General features: G+C 44.4%; 1 protein-coding gene across 2 annotated transcripts in view; it reads right to left on the reverse strand.

The window, feature by feature from the left end:
- spop (speckle type BTB/POZ protein) overlaps positions 1-22,121 on the reverse strand; it is a 69,026-nt gene that overhangs the window by 12,311 nt on the left and 34,594 nt on the right. For both annotated transcript variants that reach the window (XM_071894386.2, XM_071894385.2), the window contains exons 6-7: positions 18,204-18,331; positions 3,278-3,455 (exon numbers count right to left, since the gene is read on the reverse strand). In XM_071894386.2, the coding sequence (XP_071750487.1) occupies positions 3,278-3,455; positions 18,204-18,331 (306 nt within the window). The remainder of the gene's footprint in view (positions 1-3,277; positions 3,456-18,203; positions 18,332-22,121) is intronic.

Genomic DNA, 22,121 nt, shown 5'->3' on the forward strand with positions numbered 1-22,121 from the left:
CTCAGATATTGTTTAAAGTGAACAATGGGCCAAACTCCTAAAAAGTCGTTGTAGTCCTTTAATAACGATCTTACGCTGAAACAAGTTTAGAAATATTCTAAATATTTGCACTGAAACCACATTTACCAACTACTGAATATCTAGGTAGGACTTTACACTCTAACTTAGGGACAAATCTACAATAAGCCTGGCTGGTGCAGCTCAATACTGGTGAGCTCATACTGCAGCAACAGAGGGAGGGGGAGGCAGCAGCGATAGAGAGAGAGAGGGACAGAGAGAGAAAGAGAAAAGAAAGAGAAAAATGGGGGAAGACAGAGGAAGGCAGAAGGAAAAAGAGAAAAGGCAAGAGAGAGAGAGAGTCAGTAGAAGACAGAGAGGGAGAGAGAGGAAGATAGAGACGGGTAAAGAGGCGGATGCAAAGAAAATGAAGACAGAGGGAGATAGAGAAATGGAGAGAGAGAAAGGAAGACAGAGACAAGAAGAGAGAGGAAGACTGAGAAAAAGAAACAGAGAGAGAGAGAGAGAAGAGAGAGAGAGAGAGAGACCACATCCAGCAGTGGTTTAAAGATCACATGGCCAATGAGGAGCCAATTTGAGCTGCTCTCCCTCCTTCGTTTGATCCCTCCCTGTCCGTCTCCACGGCGATTAACGGCCGGGAGAGTTGTCACGGGAACGGCCGAGAGGGGGAATAACGAGGACGAGGGAGGACGCCTGGACCAGGTAGAGCAGAGAGAGAGAGGCAGCTACAGGAGAAAGGATGGAGGGGAGAAACAGCGAGAGAGATGTGGAGAGAGAGGGGAAGACCCCAAACCACAGCAGCACATAATTAAAATGGCTCCTCACACACACATTTCAACAAATCCAATAATGAACAGCCTCTCCTCGCCTCCACAGAGACACGCAGTTCGCCCGTTTCCTCAAAGTTTTCACCGTCTGATTCTGGCTGTCATCAAAGTGCCAATATCTCCAACAAGTTGTTCGGAATATGTTTATAGTTAAGTTATATACCTGCTATTTTGTGCGGATATTCAATATATTTGCATTTGACCCTTTTCATACCCCAAAACTCACAGAAATTACAAGTACTCAGCAATTTTATTCTTGAAAGCCTCTGAAACAGCATTTAGACTATGTGACACTAAAGCTGTTCATTCAAACCCAGGATAATAATATTGATGAATTATACAATAAATATGCAATCTTACAATCTGCATCATATCTATCAATTCGGAGGTGGACAACACTGACTGACCGATATGCAATTTGTAGAGAAAGTTTTTTTGTGAAATGGTATTTGGGGTCTGCACAACTACAACTTGTCACTGAGGTTAATGCAAACTGTGAAAACTTGACTGGGTGCCTTTGATTTAGTCAGTGGACAGAGCGCATGTGGGCAGAAAACAGGTGACTAATCCACCCCACCCACTGGTGCATCAAGGTAAATGTTTCAAGCGTACCTAGGAGACTAGGAGGAGTTTACTTTGGAACCCTCTTGTCGCTGTTTGGTATATTTAAAGAAATGACTCAGAACCTCTGGTCCAAACCAGGCCACGACCCATCAGACTCTCCTGAGAAAGATAAATAAATAAATAAATGGACTCCGACATGGCTATGCTAATGACGGCTATCAAAAACTCTGAACAGAGAGGGTTGGCCAGAATTGACTCAACCATAGTTTCACTGTCAAGTGAGCTTCACAAGAGGACAGACAGTCTTTCAAGTGAACTACATACTGAAATTAAGGCCATTTGTTTGGAATTAGCCAAAGCTATCGAGAGCTCCACAGCAAGAATGCAGCATGCGTATCAAGAGCCTTGAGGAGGTTGCCAATTACACCTTGGATCGCATTGTTGAATTAGAAGGAAAATAAAGACTCTTCCCTCCAGTGTTGACCATTTGATAAGGACAGTTGATGATTTGCAATCCAGACACAGGAAAGACAACTGCAGAAAAATGGGTCTGGAGGAAGGCTTCAGCGCGATACGGCCATTGCTACAGGACTCCCTAGGCCTTGACTACACCCCTGCAGCCGAGCCCTAAAAAGGCAGATTCACCACAGCCGGTCGTTGTCAAGTTCCATTATTTCCAGAAGAAAGTGAACATTCTTCACCAAGCCTCAAGGATGGGACCCATTTTACACAATGGCAAGCGCTTCTACATTTTCCTGGATTTTACTGCGTCCGTGAAGAAGACGTACAGACCACAGAGGTGAGAGAACTGCTACGCTGCTGGAACAGCGGTTAGCGGCAGCCAGCTATAACAGTAAAGTCAACACATATCGGGGCTAGCGGAAGCTAGCTGAGTGTGTGGAGTACAAGGCTAATGCAGCTATAGATAATGCTAATTAACATTAGCAAGGTTAGCGTTTGATTTGGAGTTTTATCTGTGATGATTATTATTAACAATTTCGATGATGAGGTAGTTAACATTAATAGCAATACAAGAGAGAGAGCATGGATAAAGGAGAGGTTCTTATGTGAAAGGATGGTATTTATCATTAGCTAACTAGGTAACTATGTAGTTTGTTCGCACACCTTAAAGAGCATCTAACCACACTGACACAGCACAGTTGACATGTGAAAAGAAGGCGCATCGCAGCACTGGACACTTCCCTTTCCCCTCTCACACCTGTCCCCCTCACTAATGAGCCCATTAACAATTACACATCAAATCAGGCTTCTATGGCAACAAAGGATGCCACCTGCGGTAGAAACATTTATACAGCATCCACCCATAATAGCTACACTGTTCTTAACTTGTTAATAATAATCGTTAATATATCTGTCTAACCCGTATATATATATGCATGTAATGTGCATGTCTGTATCTATGTGTGTGTACACTAACGTCTGGTTTCCGCAGCAGTCGGCTCCATTGATCATGCTGTGTGTGTGTGTGTTCATGTCATATGGGAATATCCGTCAGAACAACTTGATGGTTGAAAGCAACGACTTGGAAGTGTTCACACGTTCAAACTAGTTTGAAGCCGTCAAGGCGTCGCAGTTGAAGTTTTCTGTAGACTTTGTTTGCTCCTGATCAGCTTTTTCACACTTAACACGTGTATTTTCATGAGTGACACATTTGAGTTCATGTTTTACTGCAAACCAAACAAAAAATAAGCGTTTCTTTAGTTTCTTCTTGGTGACATCGGAATTCACAAAGTCTGAGAAATCAGGATCAGTCGCCAAATCCCAAGTAGTATTTGCCATCTGAAAGCTAAGTAGGAAGCTTGTATCTATCATCTTTCCCATACGTGATGAACGCAGGATATTCTCACCTGCTAAGATGGCTTTGTGTGCCTGGAACTTCTGGCCGGCGACACACAGGGAGCAGTCTGTGAATCTGGAGTTCTCCCAAAGATCTCCGAGCTCCTCAGCCAGCCTGCAGTCAGGAACCTTCACCATGTTCATAGTGTTCTGGCCTGAGATGTTCACAGAGTCCTGTACCACGCTCACCTGAAAACACACACACACACACACACATATATATACATGGACACAATTTACCAATGTATTTGCCTCATTATCTCCTACAGTATATATAATTCACTAGGGATGGGACAATATATCGAAATTAAATATATCGCAATACAAAAATGCGACAATACGTATCGTGGGGCAGAAAAATGAATCGCGATATCAGCTCCATTTTATTCTGCTGTAGTAATCACAAATGAGACGACTTGCCCATCACAATTTCACAAGCTCTCCATCCAAATTATATTATTTGCGCTTTGTAATGAGATTTTTAAATTGTTGTTTTCATTCTAGCAAGCCAATGTCATTGCTAGAAAGATTTGTGGCTCAGAAATAAAAATTAATTCTGCAGTCATGCTTTGTTGTCATTGAACAGTGAACAGTGAACACTATATAGAGTATTGAATTGTATCCTGAGATAAGCGTATCGTCCCGTCCCTATAATTCACTCTTTCAGTAACAAGGAACTCTCAGTGAGGAAAATATAGGAGATAACGGGGTAAATCCAATTGCAATTGTTTGGCAAAAAAATGCTGCATGAGCCGTTTAGAGAAATTTGATGGTCATTTTCTGCCCTTGTTGGATCTCTAAACAACCAGGCTCCATTGACTTCAATGATTTGGGAAAAGGCTGAGGTGCAGTAGCTCACTCGCTGTGTGTTTCATGTTCCTACAAACTACAGTGGAGTTTCAGTAGTACAAACAAAAGAATTTGTTAGGGTGAACTGTCCCTTTAACACACTCAGTGGTTCATATTGAGGAAAATAAATAGTGTGCAATGTTCGTAACAAGACAATACATCAGTCAATCAAACACGCTGTGAATGATTAATGTTGGCCCTCTGCTTCTGTAATCAATACATCAGGCACTCAATATGGGGGCTATTCAAAGGCAACCTATTCTTCCTTCTTTACCCAATCAGATTGGTTACACTCTCAAACAAGCCAGAAAATAGGCATTGAAGTCAATTTGAGTGTGCTTGTGTGTGTGTGTGTGTGTGTGTGTGTGTGTGTGTGTGTGTGTGTGTACGAGAGTTGTCTGTACGTCTTCCCTGCTGACTTCACCACCTGTTCCAGACAATGTCAACCAGACTCATTTATCTCTCAACAGGACTGAGTGCAAACACACACACACACGCACAGGCACACACACAAACACACACCCACACCCACATACTCGCACACACACTAATTACTAACTAATTTCCGACAGCCTGGATTGACTGGCTTGCCTATTTGTATTTTTTTTATTCATCTCTGTGATATTATCTAATCAAACAAACCGCACATAATAGCAGCGTTCGCTAGCCATAGCCCTGTTTAGAATGTAGCTGATGGTTTGTTCAGCAACATAAAGCCTGCAGACACTGATAATATAATAACTGACTGATAATGTTATGTGTCAAATTGTAATAAAACTTCCCTCTGAATCAGTCAAAAGTGTAATAAAACCTTTTCATATTCAGTAAAAACCTGCTAGATAATAACAATTTTAGACTAATACTGTAATATTTTCTTTCCTAATAATGCAATACACTGTTACACTGACATCAATTATTACATTACATGGGGTCTAACTTTTATATGGAGTAACTTTTTTTTTAATAATTACAATATCAATGTGAAGATGTTTTTACTTTACCAGCAACTTATTACAGTAAGTTGATTTATTACATTTTCAGCACATTTGGGGGGATTTTTTATTACATTTTGCACGATTATTACATTATAAGGAGGATTACTTTAACAAATGTTACTTATCTGAAGTATATTATTTATCTGAAGATGTTATTACATGCAGCTAGTTATTAAAATAACAGGTTTTTATTACATAATCAAGCCATTTAAATGCTTTATTATATTTTGGCCAATTACTACAATAACAGGTTTTATTACATTTTCAGACAGTTCATTACTTTTTGACCCATTATTGCATTATCCAGCCAGAGATGACACCAGATAAACAAACAAACTTGAAGACAATGCTCTTTTCCTGTTGTCATTCCCAACAGGTCCTGAACACATTCAGTGTGTTTGTAGAGAAAAAGGCTGAAAATCCCCACAACAGCCCAGCAAAGTGACCTTGCTGCTGAAAGGCTCAGCCAGGGAGGCCGACACCCAAAACCCCATGAAAAACAGCCAGTCCCCTCCTCATCCATCCATCCACTCGTCCAATGCCACATCCATCCATCCATTCAACTCGCACAAAAAGAGGCCCAAAAAAAAGGAGAAACACGTACAATGGAGAAGTGCGTGGCAAGCAGGAAATTGAATGTCAAGGAGCCTTGTTTGCTCCTGATGGAGGTGTGAGGGTTAGCCTGAAGGAGAGAAAGAGAGACAGAAAGAAAGAGAGAAAGAGAGGAAGAGAGGAAGAGAGAAAAAGAGAAAGAGAGAAAGACAGTCAGAAGAAGGAAGAAAGGAAGAAAAGAAATAAGAAAGAGGGAGAAAGTGACGGATTGCAAAAGAAAGAGAGAATACAGACGCAGATACTGAGTGACAGATGAAGAGAGAGAATAGAGAGGCCATCACACACAAAGGGGGAGAGAGAGAGAGAGAGAGAGAGAGGACGTGGCGAGGAAGCTATAGGTGGGATCTCCAGTTAGAGATGGCTTCTCATAAACAGCAGCTCATTTCTGGCACAGACATGACAGGGACACAGCGAAAAGAAAATGCGGCGTTTCTGGAGAAAGGAGCATTTTGACAGTATTCGTCTGTGCGTGTGAGTGTGTGTGTGTGTGTGTGTGTGTGTGTGTGTGTGTGTGTGTGCGTGCGTGTGTCTACGGCACAGTCTGGTCTCCACAGCTGGCTCCATTAATCACACTCCAGGGGGATGCAGGTCTGACTGACGTACATCCATCTCCACACACTCACAGTGGAATACACACACACACGTGCACACACACACACTCTCTCTCTATCACACACACACACACACGTACACACACACACAAGGATGAGACAGTCGCTCGCATAACACAGACAAAGGCATTCATAAAACACTGATTAGCAGTACAGAAAGCCTGGGAGAGAGGGAGCTGCTGTGTACAAGAGAGGAGGGAGAGGGAGGGAGGGAGAGAGAGGGCGATGGGAAACACATGACAGAGAGACATAGAGAGAGAGAGAGAGAGAGAGAGAGAGAGGCAGAGAGGCAGAGAGAGGGCATAGGACAGAAGTTCACTGAGCTCAAGTTGGAATGAAAAATGGCTTTAGGAGAGGAGGAGGAGGAGGAGGAGGGGAGGAGCAGGGTGCCGAGTCCAGCGCCGTGTTGTGAGTACACACAGAAAAAATAAACAAGTGCTGAAAAGCGAATGGAAGGGAAGCCGGTGAGCTCGGTCAATGTGTTTCGGTATAAATAGCCCAATTAGCATGGCGGAGCCGTCGCCGGGCTCTCCGACGCAGCGTGGCAGAGCCGGTCTAATTACTGGCTAACTTGACCAATTATTCCACTGTTTAACCAGGCAGAAACTAAATCGCAGCACCTGGTTATTTAGACACACTGGCTGCCCTGACAGGCTTCACACCATTAGCTGTCATCCTCAGTCACTGTCACCCTCCTCCTCTTCGGCACCATCGCCCTCCTCCTCCTCTTCTTCCTCCCCGCATCTTCCTCCTCCAAAACAATCCTTTTCATAACGGGCGACGACGGGGTTGTAGCCAGATTACCCACCTTTTCATTTGCAGAAGTGTGTTTAGTCACCTTTTGATGCCGATATATAACTTTATGATGTGAATTCATATTATACGCCATAGTAAGCAGCATCAAACCAATTTGAGTGACATGGGGATAGGGTGTTTTAAATGAAAAAAAGCATAACCAAATCCTTTTCTGAAAGTAGAATTGATTTTTGTTTGTGATGATCACCCTGCTCTTTATTTGCCACCACATCGCTGGGTGACAATGACGTAAAACGATAAAAATAAAGATGGTGAGGGTGATGACAGGAGGGGCATTTTGTACACAGCCTAAGGTAAAGAATAGCAGTAATGAATAATCAGTGCCACCATATCGCCATTATCATCATTAGTATTGGTAATTAAATTCCCACGATATGTATTGACTAAAGCGCTCGCCTCCTGGTAACTCCGGTTCTCCAGACATCAAGATGGATCTGTCGCTAAGCTCCCCCTGAACCCTCCAGGCAACGCAGAGTTAATATTGAGCCCAGATGATTTATTCATAATGCATCAATCTCTTTCTGCCCGTTTATGCGTTTGTTTTATGGATTTACAGTGTTTCGCCATGCGTGAAATAGTTCAAAACAGAAAAAAATAATAATAATCCAATCAAATGAAATTCATTAAGTTACGGAGCTTGTTCTTTTACCTCCCAAGTCTCATTTTTCTCTGTTCAATCCTGTGCATTCTGAAACACAGATAAACACACGCAGAGGCCAGAGACACAAAACACGCAAATAAATAGACACACTCATACACTCACCTCATCAAACCACAAATACACACAAACACACACACACACACACTCACTCTCATATCACACCACACCACACCCATGAAACTATGCAGCTGCACAAATTTAGAAGTGATTTTCTCGTTTTGGGTCATTTCCTTCTTGCCACCGCTATTTAAATTATCCATGGACTATTTGCATAAGTATTGTTTGCATTTGTACATTGCATAGTTTTATTGATATGATTTGGGCCAGGCTCCCTTGTAATCAAAAGCGTATTGCTACTGACCTCATGGGTAACTATTAACAACAATAAGTTAAAACAGAAAGGCAAACTCCACAGTCTCTCTTCTGTGCAGAGTAAGCAAATGTTTACAATTATCAATTGTAACATGAACTACGTTGCTGCTGCTGCTGTGTGCTTCAATTCAAACTCTACTAGTCTGGAGATTCACTGCCGGTTGTCAGTTATTACTGCCTGAGAGGAAGGAAAAAGTTAGCTGAATTAAATGTTATAGGAGTGGGATTATATATTTTGTAACGCACTGTATAGATAGAACAAATAACTAGGTGGGTCTGAAGTAGCTGAGCAATCAGACGGATGAGAAAATGACTCAGTGACAGCAGTATTTTCATTAAAACCAAACACACACAGAGACACAGAGACACAGACAGACACACTTTTGTCTGCAATGCCTTAATAGATCTGTGATCTTTAAACTTGTCGTCTGAACCCCTGAGCACAAAACTCATCACCAGCTTTTTATAATGCATGACTTGCCCTCCACTCTCCAGCCAGCTAAAGTAAACAGGCTCGATGCCTCAGACCCACGCTGCTGCTCTCTCTCTTTCCCTCTCTGCCTTTCTTACTCATCCTCTCTCTGTCAGAGGTGGCCCCCACTGCTACCGGGACATAAAGGACTACGAAAATGCATCATTTGGCCATATCACTCACTCAAATCAAACACACTCAGAGCAATTACAGGATAATTTAGTTGGCAGAATCTGACAGAGCAGTCAAAATTAGTAGCCCTTGTCCATCTGCAACAGGTACCTTAATTGATAATACTGAGAATAGTACTGGGATCGGATGTGAGGCTGACGTCAACAACCAAAATAGCCACCGCATCCCACAGCTACCAAAACAAAAGTCTAAACATTACACACATTTTCCTCAGAAGACAAGAGCTACAGAAAGATCTAGTCCAGTTTATTTATATAGCCCTTTATCACAAGCACGTCTCAAAGGGCTTCACATAGCATCATATACAGTACATGTCATACATACTACATCATATATACATACTGCATATACTGCATATACACATCATATAAATCCTATACTACGTCATATACATACTTCATATACATCATTAACTACATCATATGCATACTATACATCATATACTACGTCATATACATATACCATCATATACCATACTACACACAAACACACTCATGCCGATGGGAACTCCACAAACTCCACAGAGAAAGGACCGGGGCGGAGATCTGACCCCACGACCTTCTTGCTGTGAGGCGACAGCACCGACCACTGAACCACCGATAAGCTCACACGCTCTAAAACTCAGCCTCTTGTGTTGCAGCCCATTAATTTCATCCAAGTGATTTACTATTGTGCTTTAAAGTAATAATCTGTGACATTTTCACACAAAAAAAAAAAAATGCCAGGTTTGCTACTCTCCATCGTCTATTTATATAACACAATGGTGATTCAACCTGTAGCCGGCTTACGAAGGCTTTAACAGTTTCTGTTCTAAACGCCCGCTGTCTGGTAGGTTTTTCCCGGGAAAAATCCTCTGGTGCCCAGGAAGTCATGCATTTTACATTTTCAGTGTGTTTGGAATAAAGAGGAGGAGGACTGGGTAGTTAGCATGAGCGGCGACAGCCACCGTGGCTGAACAGACAGAGAAAAGAGCGCCACCTACAGACACTCACACTGACTAACAAGTGACCACCACCATCGAGGATTACCACTTTAAAGTTTTGGGCAAAATAGACTGGTAGCAACCAACAAAGATAGGACATGGGTAGCAAACATCAAACAATTAAAGCTGATCAGAGCCTTTAGACAAAAATAAAACATACAAGTCCATTGTGAAATGTTTTTATTAGCCTTTGTACTGGAGGGTGTATAGTCAGTCCATGCTACTTCTATATTACCCATAGTCTTATGAAGGCAAACAATGCTCTATAGATAAACTTTAGTTATCACTGCACAAAATCTCCACTTTACTCAGTCATTTTTGCATTGAGTCTTAAAATCATATTTTCTTAAACAAGTGAACAAGTCTGCCAACTGGGTGAGAAAATTTAAATTGTTTCCACAGTAAAAAATCAACTTCTTTAATGAATTTCCCTGAATCAAGTGATATTACCTTGACACCAGTGGTGTGATCCACCTGATTTGAATATATTTGCAGCAACAGTGGAATTATCTCACCCCACTGACAAAGTAAAAATAAGATTTTAAGGCAAATATCCACTCTTGGCTGCTCTTACACTGATATATAGCATTAATCTGTGATGTTCAGTGCATTCCAGCAGCTATTTTGTGATGAAGTGTTACAATTTACTTTTTTGGTGTATCCACTTTCTCTCAACCCGCCTCGTCTATTTCTACTTCAGTTAGTGATTTCCTACATTTCCCAGAATGCCTTTTGACAACCCCCAGGGAACACGCCTTAAAGGTCCCATATTCTACACTCTCCAGTGTTTTCCTTACCAAGAACAGGCTGTTTCTATTGCTGTGCTTTTAAGTCTCATTAATATTAAATATATTAAATAAATATTAATATATTCTGATTGGCTAACTGTTTCAAGAGTGAAACGTGAGACACGACAGACACGGCAGCTACAGACAGCGAGAGGCAGGGAAAACTCTCCGGTAATAAACAACCGCTCAACCGCTTTGAAAAAAACACTTTGTTAGTCTATTATTTCTTACAAAAATGATAATGAGCGAACCTTTGTGACGCCACAAAGTTACGGAAGTCCAATCGGCTCGTTTAGAGGCTCGGTTTTCTAATATGGATTGTGTGGATTTAGTTGGCGACCGTGCGTTTTGATACTTTCACCATGTTTAGATAGACCATCCAACTCCTCTATAATCAAAGACGCAAGGGAAATCCTGTTTTACACGATATGGGACCTTTAACATGCATCCATTTGTTGGTTTTACATGTAGGAGGAGAGAGTAAAAGCGATTAGTGGCAGGAAGACCAATTCTTTAAACTAACTGGATTCTTTTGGGCTGCCCAACGATAGTGAATCAACAACCCATTCAGTCAGTTTCGTTCAGTCTGAAACGAAAGATGTCGATTCAGCACCTGAGCTATTAATCCACACACTAGCAAATGAACTGCTGAACAAACTAAACGAATCGTACAGTTGCGCTTGGGCTATGAAGTTTGTAGCGACTGTGGTTGATTACGTCTATTTTGGAGAGTCGCCAGCCAGCATTGAAGTCATCACCAATAATTTGGGTTAGGGTTGTTTTGTGTTTACAAGCTGTGTCGGCTCACTCAGAGCTGTGTGGAGCGCAGTCCAAACACGGACACTGAACTGTTTGGAAATTTCGATTCAGCTCCTTAGGCAAACCAATTCGACTGTTCACTTTAAAGTATCATTCAAATGAACAATTGATTTGTGAATCAACCCACCACTAATAGCGAAAGTGATATCAAGAGCAGGAGAGCGAGTTTTTCCAGGCAAGAAAAAGCAAGAGTTGCACCCCATACTCAAAATGCAACATGTCTTGTGCCTGTATTGCATTCTGGTCTATTGAGGCTACAGTTGGTGGAGAAATTGGTCTCTCTGCCTCTTCTACAATGGATGTCTCCCTGCATGACTGTTGAACGTCAGCGCAAAATGCTTAGTCTAGAAAGAAGACTTTGTTCTTTGATTCTGAGGCACTGAGGGCAAAAGCATTTACCACTAATGTTCTAGATAGTTGAAAACATTTCTGCTTTCAAACTCGATTGTAGCTGTGTTGGAAATATCTCAACATGATGTCACATCATCTGCGCTTGGCCAGCTATCCGCAGGAATAAGAAAAACACACCACCAAACAACAAAATGGACCCAGAAATGCAAGGCGCATCGCCAATAGCTGTTTTTTAACAGAGGGAAAGTCTTTTAGGGTGGATTTAAAGACTTTAAAGACTACATACTAAATTAAATGTCTTGTTAAGGCCGGATATGTTTTTGCAGTGACCTGAAACTTTACAATAGACTTCGGTGAGTCTTCATGCGAATTCAATTCATCCCTGCCCATACATAATCACACCACTGTACGTACCTGTTCATCTGTAACAGTGGTCATTTCAGCAGCTGTGTGCAGGGACCCAGCTGTGTGCATTTCAATGGCTTGGTCCAAAGACAGGCGGGCCTACCACTGACACTGAGGTATTTGGGTGGATCTGCACAGACAGAGGCATATTTCATGCATGATTTGAAGTCAAGCTGCTGAACGAGCGTCCTGGTCCGCACCCCGATTCACAGCCAAGTGTGTTGTGCCTGGCCAACCTTGTTCTTACACACACACACACACACACACACACACACGTATCACCACTGGCAGCGAGCGAGGGCCTCTGCGTGCCGTCTGTGAGCACCAGCCATTTGGGTCCCTTTTTAAGTAGTTTTGTTTTCTCTTCTGGAAGATCACAGACACTAAACTGATAGCTTTGAGACCCTGAGCCTCGATCTAAAGTGCTTGAAGGAAATGTTTGGACCAAAAAAAATAAATAAATAAAGTGGTGAAAGCCGCTTGCTTGTTCAATTTCTGCTGTCTTTACTCTGGGAGAAGCAGAGGTCTTTTGATGGGATTTAAAAGACCTGTTGATGTGGTGTTGGTGCAAAAGCGTATCAATTAAAGGATCCACCGCGGCTCAAAAATGGCTGCCAAAGAGCTATCATGGTAAAAGTTGCAAGAGGGATCAAGCCGGCGCTCAAAGCATCTGCTTGTTCTCTTCCTCTCCGTCTCTCCCTAACTCATTTGTCTGTCCATCTCTGTGATTAGGTCTCCAATCCCCTCTCAAACTTTTTTTTTACCTTTTTCACTTTTACCACCAGTTCTGTTCATGTGAAAAAAATAAAAAAAACACTTCTACCTCATTTCACAGCAATAAAAGATTATCCGACCTCGTCTACCCCCTTTGCCCACACAAACCCCTCTCCCGATCTCCGTCCTCTGCCTTTATCCCTCGACCGCTCCCCACCCCCTCCACCCCCTTCCTCCCTCCATCTCTCCCCACCTCCGTCTCCTTATCCCTCTCTCTTCCCCTCGGAGGTGGGTGCGTGTGTGTGCCGCTCAGTGTGCGGGGAGGGAGCAGCTGGAGCATCTGCAGTCGTCTCCTCTGACAGCAGCGCGGCATATGGCAGGGCCCTGTGAAGGATGGGTGCTGTCACCCGGCAAAGTGCTTACCCACCGACAGGAGAGGCGCGCCGCACTAACACCACGAGGAAGAGGAGGAAACAGCTGAACGTCAGCACCCCGCTCATTTATTCTCCTGCCGCCGCCTCGCCCCAGGGGGGGACGCGGCGGAGGAGCCGTAAAGTAAAGACCTCCGACCGGCCGGCGTTAGCCAAGGCGCCCGTCGGAATGCATTATGGTAAATCGCGTCAAAGATTGCGTATGCGCTGAAGATAAACCAATCAACAGTAAAACCCTGGCTCACCTTCCGGTTTACAAATGTGGGCGTTGACTCTCACACATGCGCTCTCGTCCTCTATTCTGCCTCTATTCTGCCTCACACAGAGATGGAAGGAGCGTAGCTAGATACCATACTGTAATGAATAATAACTAAATGGCTCTTTGCCTCTTTTTCTGCGCCGCACATAACACCATTACCATTGTGACCGAGCTGGAGGTGAATAATATCTTAAGCTTGGGTGTAATTTGATCCAGACAACCTTTAGATGTTTTAAAAGGGAAGATACTATCTAGCAGAAGGCCATATCTCACAGCTTTTCAATTGATGCCAATACACTGGGAGCAGACTCTGTTCTGCAATTCTTTTTCCCGCCACACTTCACAATGACATTTGTGGTACCTGGAAAAAAGACACTGAGAGAAAACTCTCTTCATCTTCCTCCTCTCAGATCCTCTTACTACCTTCATTTACATATAAAACCAGATAGCATTAAAGAGGTAATCATTTATTTCAGAAGGGTTCAGAACTTAATTGGAAGGACAATGAAATCAATGCCAATTCAGTCAGTCAGTTGTCGCTCTTCCTCTGCGTACTCTGCAATGAATTATGGCAACAGTTGCGGGGAAGGAGTGTTCAGTCTGGTTCCAAAAATAATAATAATAACAATAATTCAACGGGTTCCAGTTGGGCACTTGCCCTTGAATGCTGCTTACAATTTGAAAACAGAAATTTAGCACTTTGTATTCCTGTTCCTAAATTACAAACTTCATTTGTTTGTATGTGTTTTGCCGCAATTTTCCAGTTTTTTTTTTCTTTGGCAATATCAAGACCTTTATAAGACCTTTATAAAACTGTCATGAGAATAGTGCAGACAGATTCTTTGCTCACCCTGTGGCGTTCACACCATCACTCATCGGATTTTCCCACCGGTGACCGATCTCCTCGTATCAAAAAGTGGAAGACAGTGATTGCGATTGTAACTCAATATGCGATTTTTAATAAAAGACCAATGTCAGCCACATATATCTGCAAGCCAATATAACAGCATAACCCTAGTGGAGAGGAAGGCAGACAGACAAGGTGTAGTCTGTGGATACAGTAATGTGGCAAAAGCAGAGTGATGTTTTAGCTATATGGATGTCGCTGCCTTGAGGACTGACATGGCGGATACAGAGAACATCAGGGGGTTTATCCTCCTCGGTCCTCATGAAGCCACAGAGAGAAAAGACGGCTTCCTCTGTGAAATAAGCCCGATGTGTCCGGCAGCAGTAGCTCTCTGACACTACTTCTGTCTGCCTAAAGGTGGACTACCGTGTTCCTCCACTTTTCAGCAGCCAATTTAAGATGACTGACAGATAAGTTTCCCCATAAACTTCTCCCTTCCAAAACAAACCCATCCCTTTCCCTTTAGTCAATCAAAACAGACTTCCAGAGTAGTAACCCTTGCGGTGTCAGTCAACACGACTCTCTCTACCTGCAGGCAAATCACGATGCCGCAAAGTTAACTCGCAGAGAGTTGGATCAGCAGGGAGCCGGAGGACCCGCACGTGTGTCTAGAATTACTCTAAAACTTTCAGAGCATCTGCATTATCTATAGTATCACGGCCGTGTAATAATGGTCTGACCTTAGAGCAAGAGGTTACCTCCAGCGCTGTCAGGGAAAGAGAGAGAGGGCGGAGAGAGAAGAAAGGTAAAAAGATAGAGGATTTAACCTCCTTTACCACTGTGTCTCATTAGAGGAGGAATGAGGAAAGGAGGAAAAACATGTCTCAACCACATGAACCCATTCTGTCTCAGACATTACCCTCAAATTTCTATCCATCCAATCCAGACAATCCCGGGGTTTTTATTTTTTTTCATCCAATATCGTCTTTATTTCTCCTCTTCCTCTTTGTCTGTTCTCCACACCCCCGTTGCTCGATGCCACCCAGTGTGCCCAACTCTTCCTCTGAGGAGGCCTTTTCTTCGATCTCTTCTCACCGTGCCTGCCTCCCTCCCTTTCCCCTCTCTCTCGCTTTCTCTCTGTCCCTCATGCTCTCTTTTGACAGCCAACGCAGCACCTTTAATGGGAGCTATCTCCTCATTAAATACTTGCAGGTGTCTGAGGAGCTTTGGCAGGGTGGGAGAGAGGGAGGGTTTCGAGTGCAAGAGAGACAGAAAGAGAGAAAGAGAGATAGAGAGCGCGAGAGAACGATGGCTGGAGTTGTTCGGGGCCCTCTCCGACATGATGTGCAGCCAGATTCCCTGTGCTAAGTTTGAATTACTAATGTCTCCGGGGGCAACCGAATGAGGCGAAGGGACCAGGGGTCAGTGGGAAAGGTTCAGCCGGCATCCCCCCTTTCACAGTGATCCGGCTTCCCCTCGTAGCCTCTTTGACACCTACACACTTCCACCAGACAGGAGGGCAAAAAGAAGAGGAAGAAAAAGAAGGAAAGCGAAGGACGGGGGGAAGGAAGAGAGAAGGAAGGAAAGGAAGAGAGACTGAGCAAGGGAGGCGAGCGACATGGGGGGTGAGGTGAGGAAGGAGTGAGAGGAAAAAGTGTGATGCTTGAGTGAGAGAGCGAGAGACAGCGAGAGATGAAAGGAGAGGAGGGAATCGCTGGGAAAAAAAAGGGAAAGAGGAACGAGGAGGAGGAGGAGGAGGAGGAGATTGGGTTTGAATGAGAGATAAGATGGAGGGGGGGGGAGGAAAAAAAAGAGAGAGAGAGGGAGAGGAGGAGATGAGAGAAGAGAGAGAAGAGAGAGAGGAAGGGAGGCGAGCGCTGGGCTCTGGGGCGGTCGGGCTCTCAGATGCAGGAAGGGACCATCTGGACGAGAGCGGAGCCAGGTCTCTGACGGTAAACACTGGGCTTCGCTCTCGCATGGAAAAGAACCAGGAAGAGAGACTCAAACACCATTCCACACTTTCTTACTACCGCCACCCACCCACCCACACACACACACACACACACACACACACACACACACACCACCCACACCACCCACCGCCGCCAACCGTCCTGCCCATGTGACGGCGGAAAAACGCTCTCCAGACCTCACTGTGGGCAAACCTCATCATTTATTTCACACGACGCCCCACTTCCACGCTACACTCGCAGGGGCCCGCTCATTACGAGAGCTGGGTAATTACCACAGAAAGGCGAGATATTTACAGAGGAGGAAGTGGCCACCGAGGACTTGAACCAGCAACCCCCCCCCACCACCACCACACACACACACACACACACACACACCCCACCTCCCCCCGCTACAGTAGAGTAGAATACACAAGGCTGGATTCAGTGAGAGGATTTGTCAAGGTAGCTAATCCCTCTCTTTTCCAGCTACTTCTCACCAGCAAACGGTCTCATCCTCAAAATTATGTCCCGATGAGACATGCCTGCACAAACACACACAATATATGCAAAAGACACTCCTACACACACACACACACACACACACACACACACGGCTCTACCCCCCCCTCCATCCCACACGGCTCTGGAGAAGCTGCGCTGCCCCTCCTACCCCTCTGTCAATAAGCCCAGTTTGGAAACACTTTAAACAGACTTGCACATCGCTCCGCTACAAAAAGGGAAAACTTCAAGACATCCTCTCCTCCATACCCGCAGGGTTAATTAGAATTGTTTTAAACAGCCACCGCCATGCTTTTTAAACATTTATGGGTGCATGCATTACAACTAAGGCATTAACATATCCAGAAAGTTTAACCTCTTCTCTGCTCCCTGGCTAGAGAACGAGCAGCGGAGGGGAGAGAGGGAGAGAGGACAGTTGACCTCTGCTGCCCCCTGTGTTACAGCTGAGGAACGACAAGGGAATTTTCAATGAGGAGCAGCAGCCAGCATCGGATCACAGGAATCAGAGCCAAGCCACCATGCCGGCTGAATGACAATCAGCTTGTATGTTAGTGGCGAGGGAGAGATCTAAACCCACAGGCTATGTACTACCAATAAAAACATACATTATTCACTAACAGGCACATACAACGGGCGGTGAAGTAGTGATGAATACAAAGACGGGTGGAAATATGAATTACAGTTGTGATCACCGCAAGGCAAAACCATGCATAACACAAACAAAAAGGATATTTGAATAGTATTCATTTATTCTTATTTTATTTATCTTCTTTTCTTTAAATTATTCTGATACTAATTACTGCAATATATACTAGGGCTACACATTTCATCATGTATAATTGTATATATCACGATTTTGGGGTCCTAATAATCATCGAATATTGGCAAGTCGTGGCAATATTAAAAAAATATTTTAAAAATTAATTTAATTCAGAATGTGCACTGCAGTTGTAAAAAGTCAAGATGCTGATATAAGATGCAAAAAGTGCCGCGAAATAATTTTGTTCCTCAAACTATCGAGTGTAACAATTGTGATCTAGTAAAATAATCAAGAGCATAATTTTTGGCATAGCTGTGTGCAGTACTATGAATTTCAATTGGAAAGATTTCCATCAGCTTAAAAAAAAAGAAAAAGAAAAAAAAAGAGGATAAACTGTGTTTTACAAATAAGAGGGCGGGTTAATCTGAGTTTGAGTGAGTTTATCCTCCACCAAACCCCTGAGGAACAGGAATGGAAAACAGAAATGCAGTGTAACGTGGAGTGAACTGCTACCGCGGCTCGGGGCCTACCTCACAGAAGAGTGTGAGTTTGTCATCAGGCAGCAGCCCGTTGGCCTCGTCCAGCAGGAAGTCCCGCCTTATGAACTTTTTGAAACCCCAGTCCTTCCCCTGGACAAAACGGTACGCCCGCTGGCTCTCTGAAAAACACATCCACAAACAAGGAAAAAACAAGATTATGTGGAGAATGTTGCAAAGTGATTAAGCTCTGTGTCTGTGTCTGTGTCTGTGTGCGTGTGCGTGTGTGAGAATGCGTGTGCGAGAGAGACAGTGTTATGAGTCATGGCCATAAGCACTGGAGAAACAATGGCGAAAAACGCTGGATGCAGGAAGCATTGCCTGCAGGGAGCTTTTAACACTTCAGAAGAAAACAGAATCTCTCTCTCTTTCTCGCTCTTTCGCTCTCTCTATCCTCTCACTGCCACATAAAGACTTGCGGTAAACATGAGACAGAACCGCTGTGCCTCTTTGGCCAGGAAGTGAGAAATTGCAGGGATCAAAGCAGTCCAATTATCATGTGTTTATGGAGTGCCAATTATCTCTTACAGTGGCAGGAAGGATTCTGTAACACTCAGTTGCACTACCAAGACGCAGGAAAAGGTGCTGGCATTCTTGCATGTACAACAGTCACACTGTGGGGGCGGTCACACCAATCGCCAGAGTCATGAACACTCACCTAGCAGTCGCAAACGCTCGCACACAAGGTCAGAAGATGATGCCGTGACGAAGGCTACGGGCCACGACTGCAGCAGAGATCACAGCAAATTAAAGCTGATTGCCAATAAAAAGGAAACAAAGGCATAACACATGGATTCTACTAAGTAACTGGAGCTCCATTGGAGGGATGTGACACCGTTCTTCTCAGAAATTACATCATTTGCCATTTTGTTGATGAGAGGAAAATGCTTTCTCAGGCGCTGCTCTGGGATCTCCTATACATATTCAGTCGGGTTGAGCTCTGAAGACAGAGAGTAAATTCACCCAAGACACACGGGAGATCCGATCACCCCAAACCACCTCCAAGCAGCAGTCAGAGACACATTTGGCACTCTGACAAAGCAACAACTTAAATGGAAATGAACTAGAACTAGAAAGCACGCGCAAATCAAACAAGTGGCAGACAGCTGACAGAGCAGGACGTAAATATTACGAGAGGAAGTGACGTGCCTGGCACGTTTTGCGAGAAAGAGAGAAATCCAACTTCAGTGGGTTTGCTGGAGGAGCATTTTAGGTCAGGTGTAAATGTAATCCAGCTGAGTCATATCCCAAGCTGCCTGCAATTTTTATCAGGTGATAATTAAGACTTTTTAAGACCCTTTTAATAAAATATAAGACCAATTTGCAATTGAATAAACATGAAAATTAAAGCAACTGTGCAGAATATATGCCTGCATGACTGGGCTAATTTCTCACCAACAAACCGTACAGACCTCTAAAATTAATTTAAGACTTAAAACACTGTATTTAACTGTATTCAGAACCTTCTACAGCCTTAAGTTTAAATGTAGATGCTGTAATTTAAGACATTTTAAGACTTTTCAGGACCTGCAGACAAGCTGCAGCTGGACATAATCCGTATACGGTTCACATGTTAATGCCAGGTGTAAAGGGAGCCCATAAACCTCCATGAGACCTGGCCAAGGGGCATGAATTAGTTCAGACTCCTGTAAACCGCCAGGCTGAAGCAGGCTATAGGTCAGGAGGTCGCCGCAGACCAAGAGGCCCTCACCTCTCGGCGCTCTGCAGTACGCACATTGCACGCGTACAGCCCTGCTAGATTCCTTCGGGCAGCTCAATCGACTTTCCCTTCAGGCTACTCCCGCACAGAGATCCCAACAGCAGACCCGCTGACAGATCGCAGCGGGGAGCAGTTAGACGGGGTGTCAACGCCGCTGTAAGATCCCGTGTCAAATCCGCCGCGTGGAGCCGAGGGCGCAGGGAGCCGGAGAGGGGATTGGTGGACGAGTACAGTGCATATGCAGTTATTCCCACCACTGCTCATGCAGGGGGTCCTTCACTGTAATCCCCGCCTCTAGAGACTGTGTACGCACTGAGGCTGACAGGAGCGTGCACACACACTCACACACACACACTCACTCACACACACACACTCACACAAGCATGCATGCACGCAAACACACAAAAATTACAAATCCACGCACTCCAAACAGTTTCTCTTCTTTATTCATTGTTCTCCCTCTTCCTTCTGTATATTACAGAAAGGGAGTGTTTCCGTCAAGACGCTTTGAGTCTTCAGACCAAAGCTCTCTCAACCAAAGCCTATCTGGTTTGAAAGGAGAGTCAAACTTCTGTGGCCTTGGCGTGCTATGTACTGTACCGTTTGTGGCTGGGTAGACACAAAGCAAAAGACTCGGTGCCTGCATTTGCTTAAAGCCTTTTTTAAGGTCTTAAGAAGCTCTTCTCTTTCTCTACTGTCTTTCACCTTTCTTTCGTGTCCTTTAAACATGGCTGATAAGACGTAACATGTGAGACCCAGATGAAGTCCCAAGGCACCGAATCTCCTTGTGAAGTGGTGTTATTTGGGTATAAAACAAGACTAGCGGTGGTGTGTGAGGACTTCCCCTCTGGCAGTGTCGAGAGCTAAACTAGGGTGTGAGGAGGGAGGTCGCAAGGAGAGAGAGAGAGACATAGAGAGATGGAGAGAAAGAGAGAGAGAGAGAGAGAGAGGGCATGCTGAGAGGAGGAGGCGGGGAAAGAAGGTGAAAGAAGCTGCAGCGAAAAAGATACAGAGGCCAGGGAAAAGGAGAGAGAGGTGTGAGTTCTCCAGTGTTCACCCATCAAAGTGAGGTGCCTGTGTGTGTGAGTGCATGTGTGAGTGTGTGTGCACTATAGGCACTGATGATAAGGGTGTGTGTGTGTGTGTGTGTGTGTGTGTGTGTGTGTGCTGAGCTCAGCTAATGCCATGCCGCCATCTCCAGTGGGGCGTCAGACCCTGCACTGGCAGAGAATCAACTGCAGGTCAGACCGCTGGCGCTCACTCTTTCAGTACGCTGGCCAAGGTGGCTGCAGCGCAACCGCACCGCCAGAATACCAAAAAGAGCTGGATGTTGAGAGAGAGAGAGAAAGAGAGAGAGAGAGAGAGAGAGAGAGAGACAGACAGACATGGAGAGAGAAAGAGAGAGAGCAACTGAGATATCCAACAAGGATGGAGTGAGCGAGGGTGAGAAACTGCAAATTCTGTATAGTCCCACAGCGCATTTGTGGCGATGACATATAGACCTCATTTGCATATAAGAAGGAAGGATTATGGGAGTTGTGTGAAAAATCGCAGCTAAGATGTGGGGATTTATACTTGCAGTAACATTTTCACAATAATAGAACTTTTAATTCCTTTTTTTAATTAGATGCTGCTTAATAAAGAACAGAAATGATTTTCGAAAATAGTATTATCACATTGCGATGTAATTTGATAGCGCTCAGGTAGCCTATAGGTGATTGAAATGTCTCACTCTGACAAAAAAAGACTGAAGGTGATAGGGAAGGTGAGAAAAAAGGAAGTCTGAGCTGGAGATGGGGGGGAGAAGAGGAGAGAGGGAGTGATGCCAGGGTGTTTTAGTGAGCAGGGCATCCATATTCAGGCGGAGGCTCGGGGACACGGCTGGCACACAGAACGAGAAGGTCGCCAGAAGACGGGCTGGCATGTAGCAGAGTAACAGCCAACACAGCAGCCAGAGTCAACAGTGCGGGCCTCGCTAACTCACACCGCCACGCCGGTCCAACAGCTACCGTCTAATTTCTCCTTGCCCGTCTGTCACTCTGCTGTCTCCGTCTTCCCCGCACATAACTTTATCAAAATCACGGCACCTCCGCTAACAGCCCGTGCTCTAATCCAATCCCCAAACCCTCAAAACCAATTGATCTACAGCGGCATTTAGCCTACAATGGCACTTAGCCTTCAACTGACCACCT

This window comes from Centroberyx gerrardi, chromosome 7 (genome assembly GCF_048128805.1).
Source record: "Centroberyx gerrardi isolate f3 chromosome 7, fCenGer3.hap1.cur.20231027, whole genome shotgun sequence".
In the NCBI taxonomy this organism is placed as follows: domain Eukaryota; kingdom Metazoa; phylum Chordata; class Actinopteri; order Beryciformes; family Berycidae; genus Centroberyx; species Centroberyx gerrardi.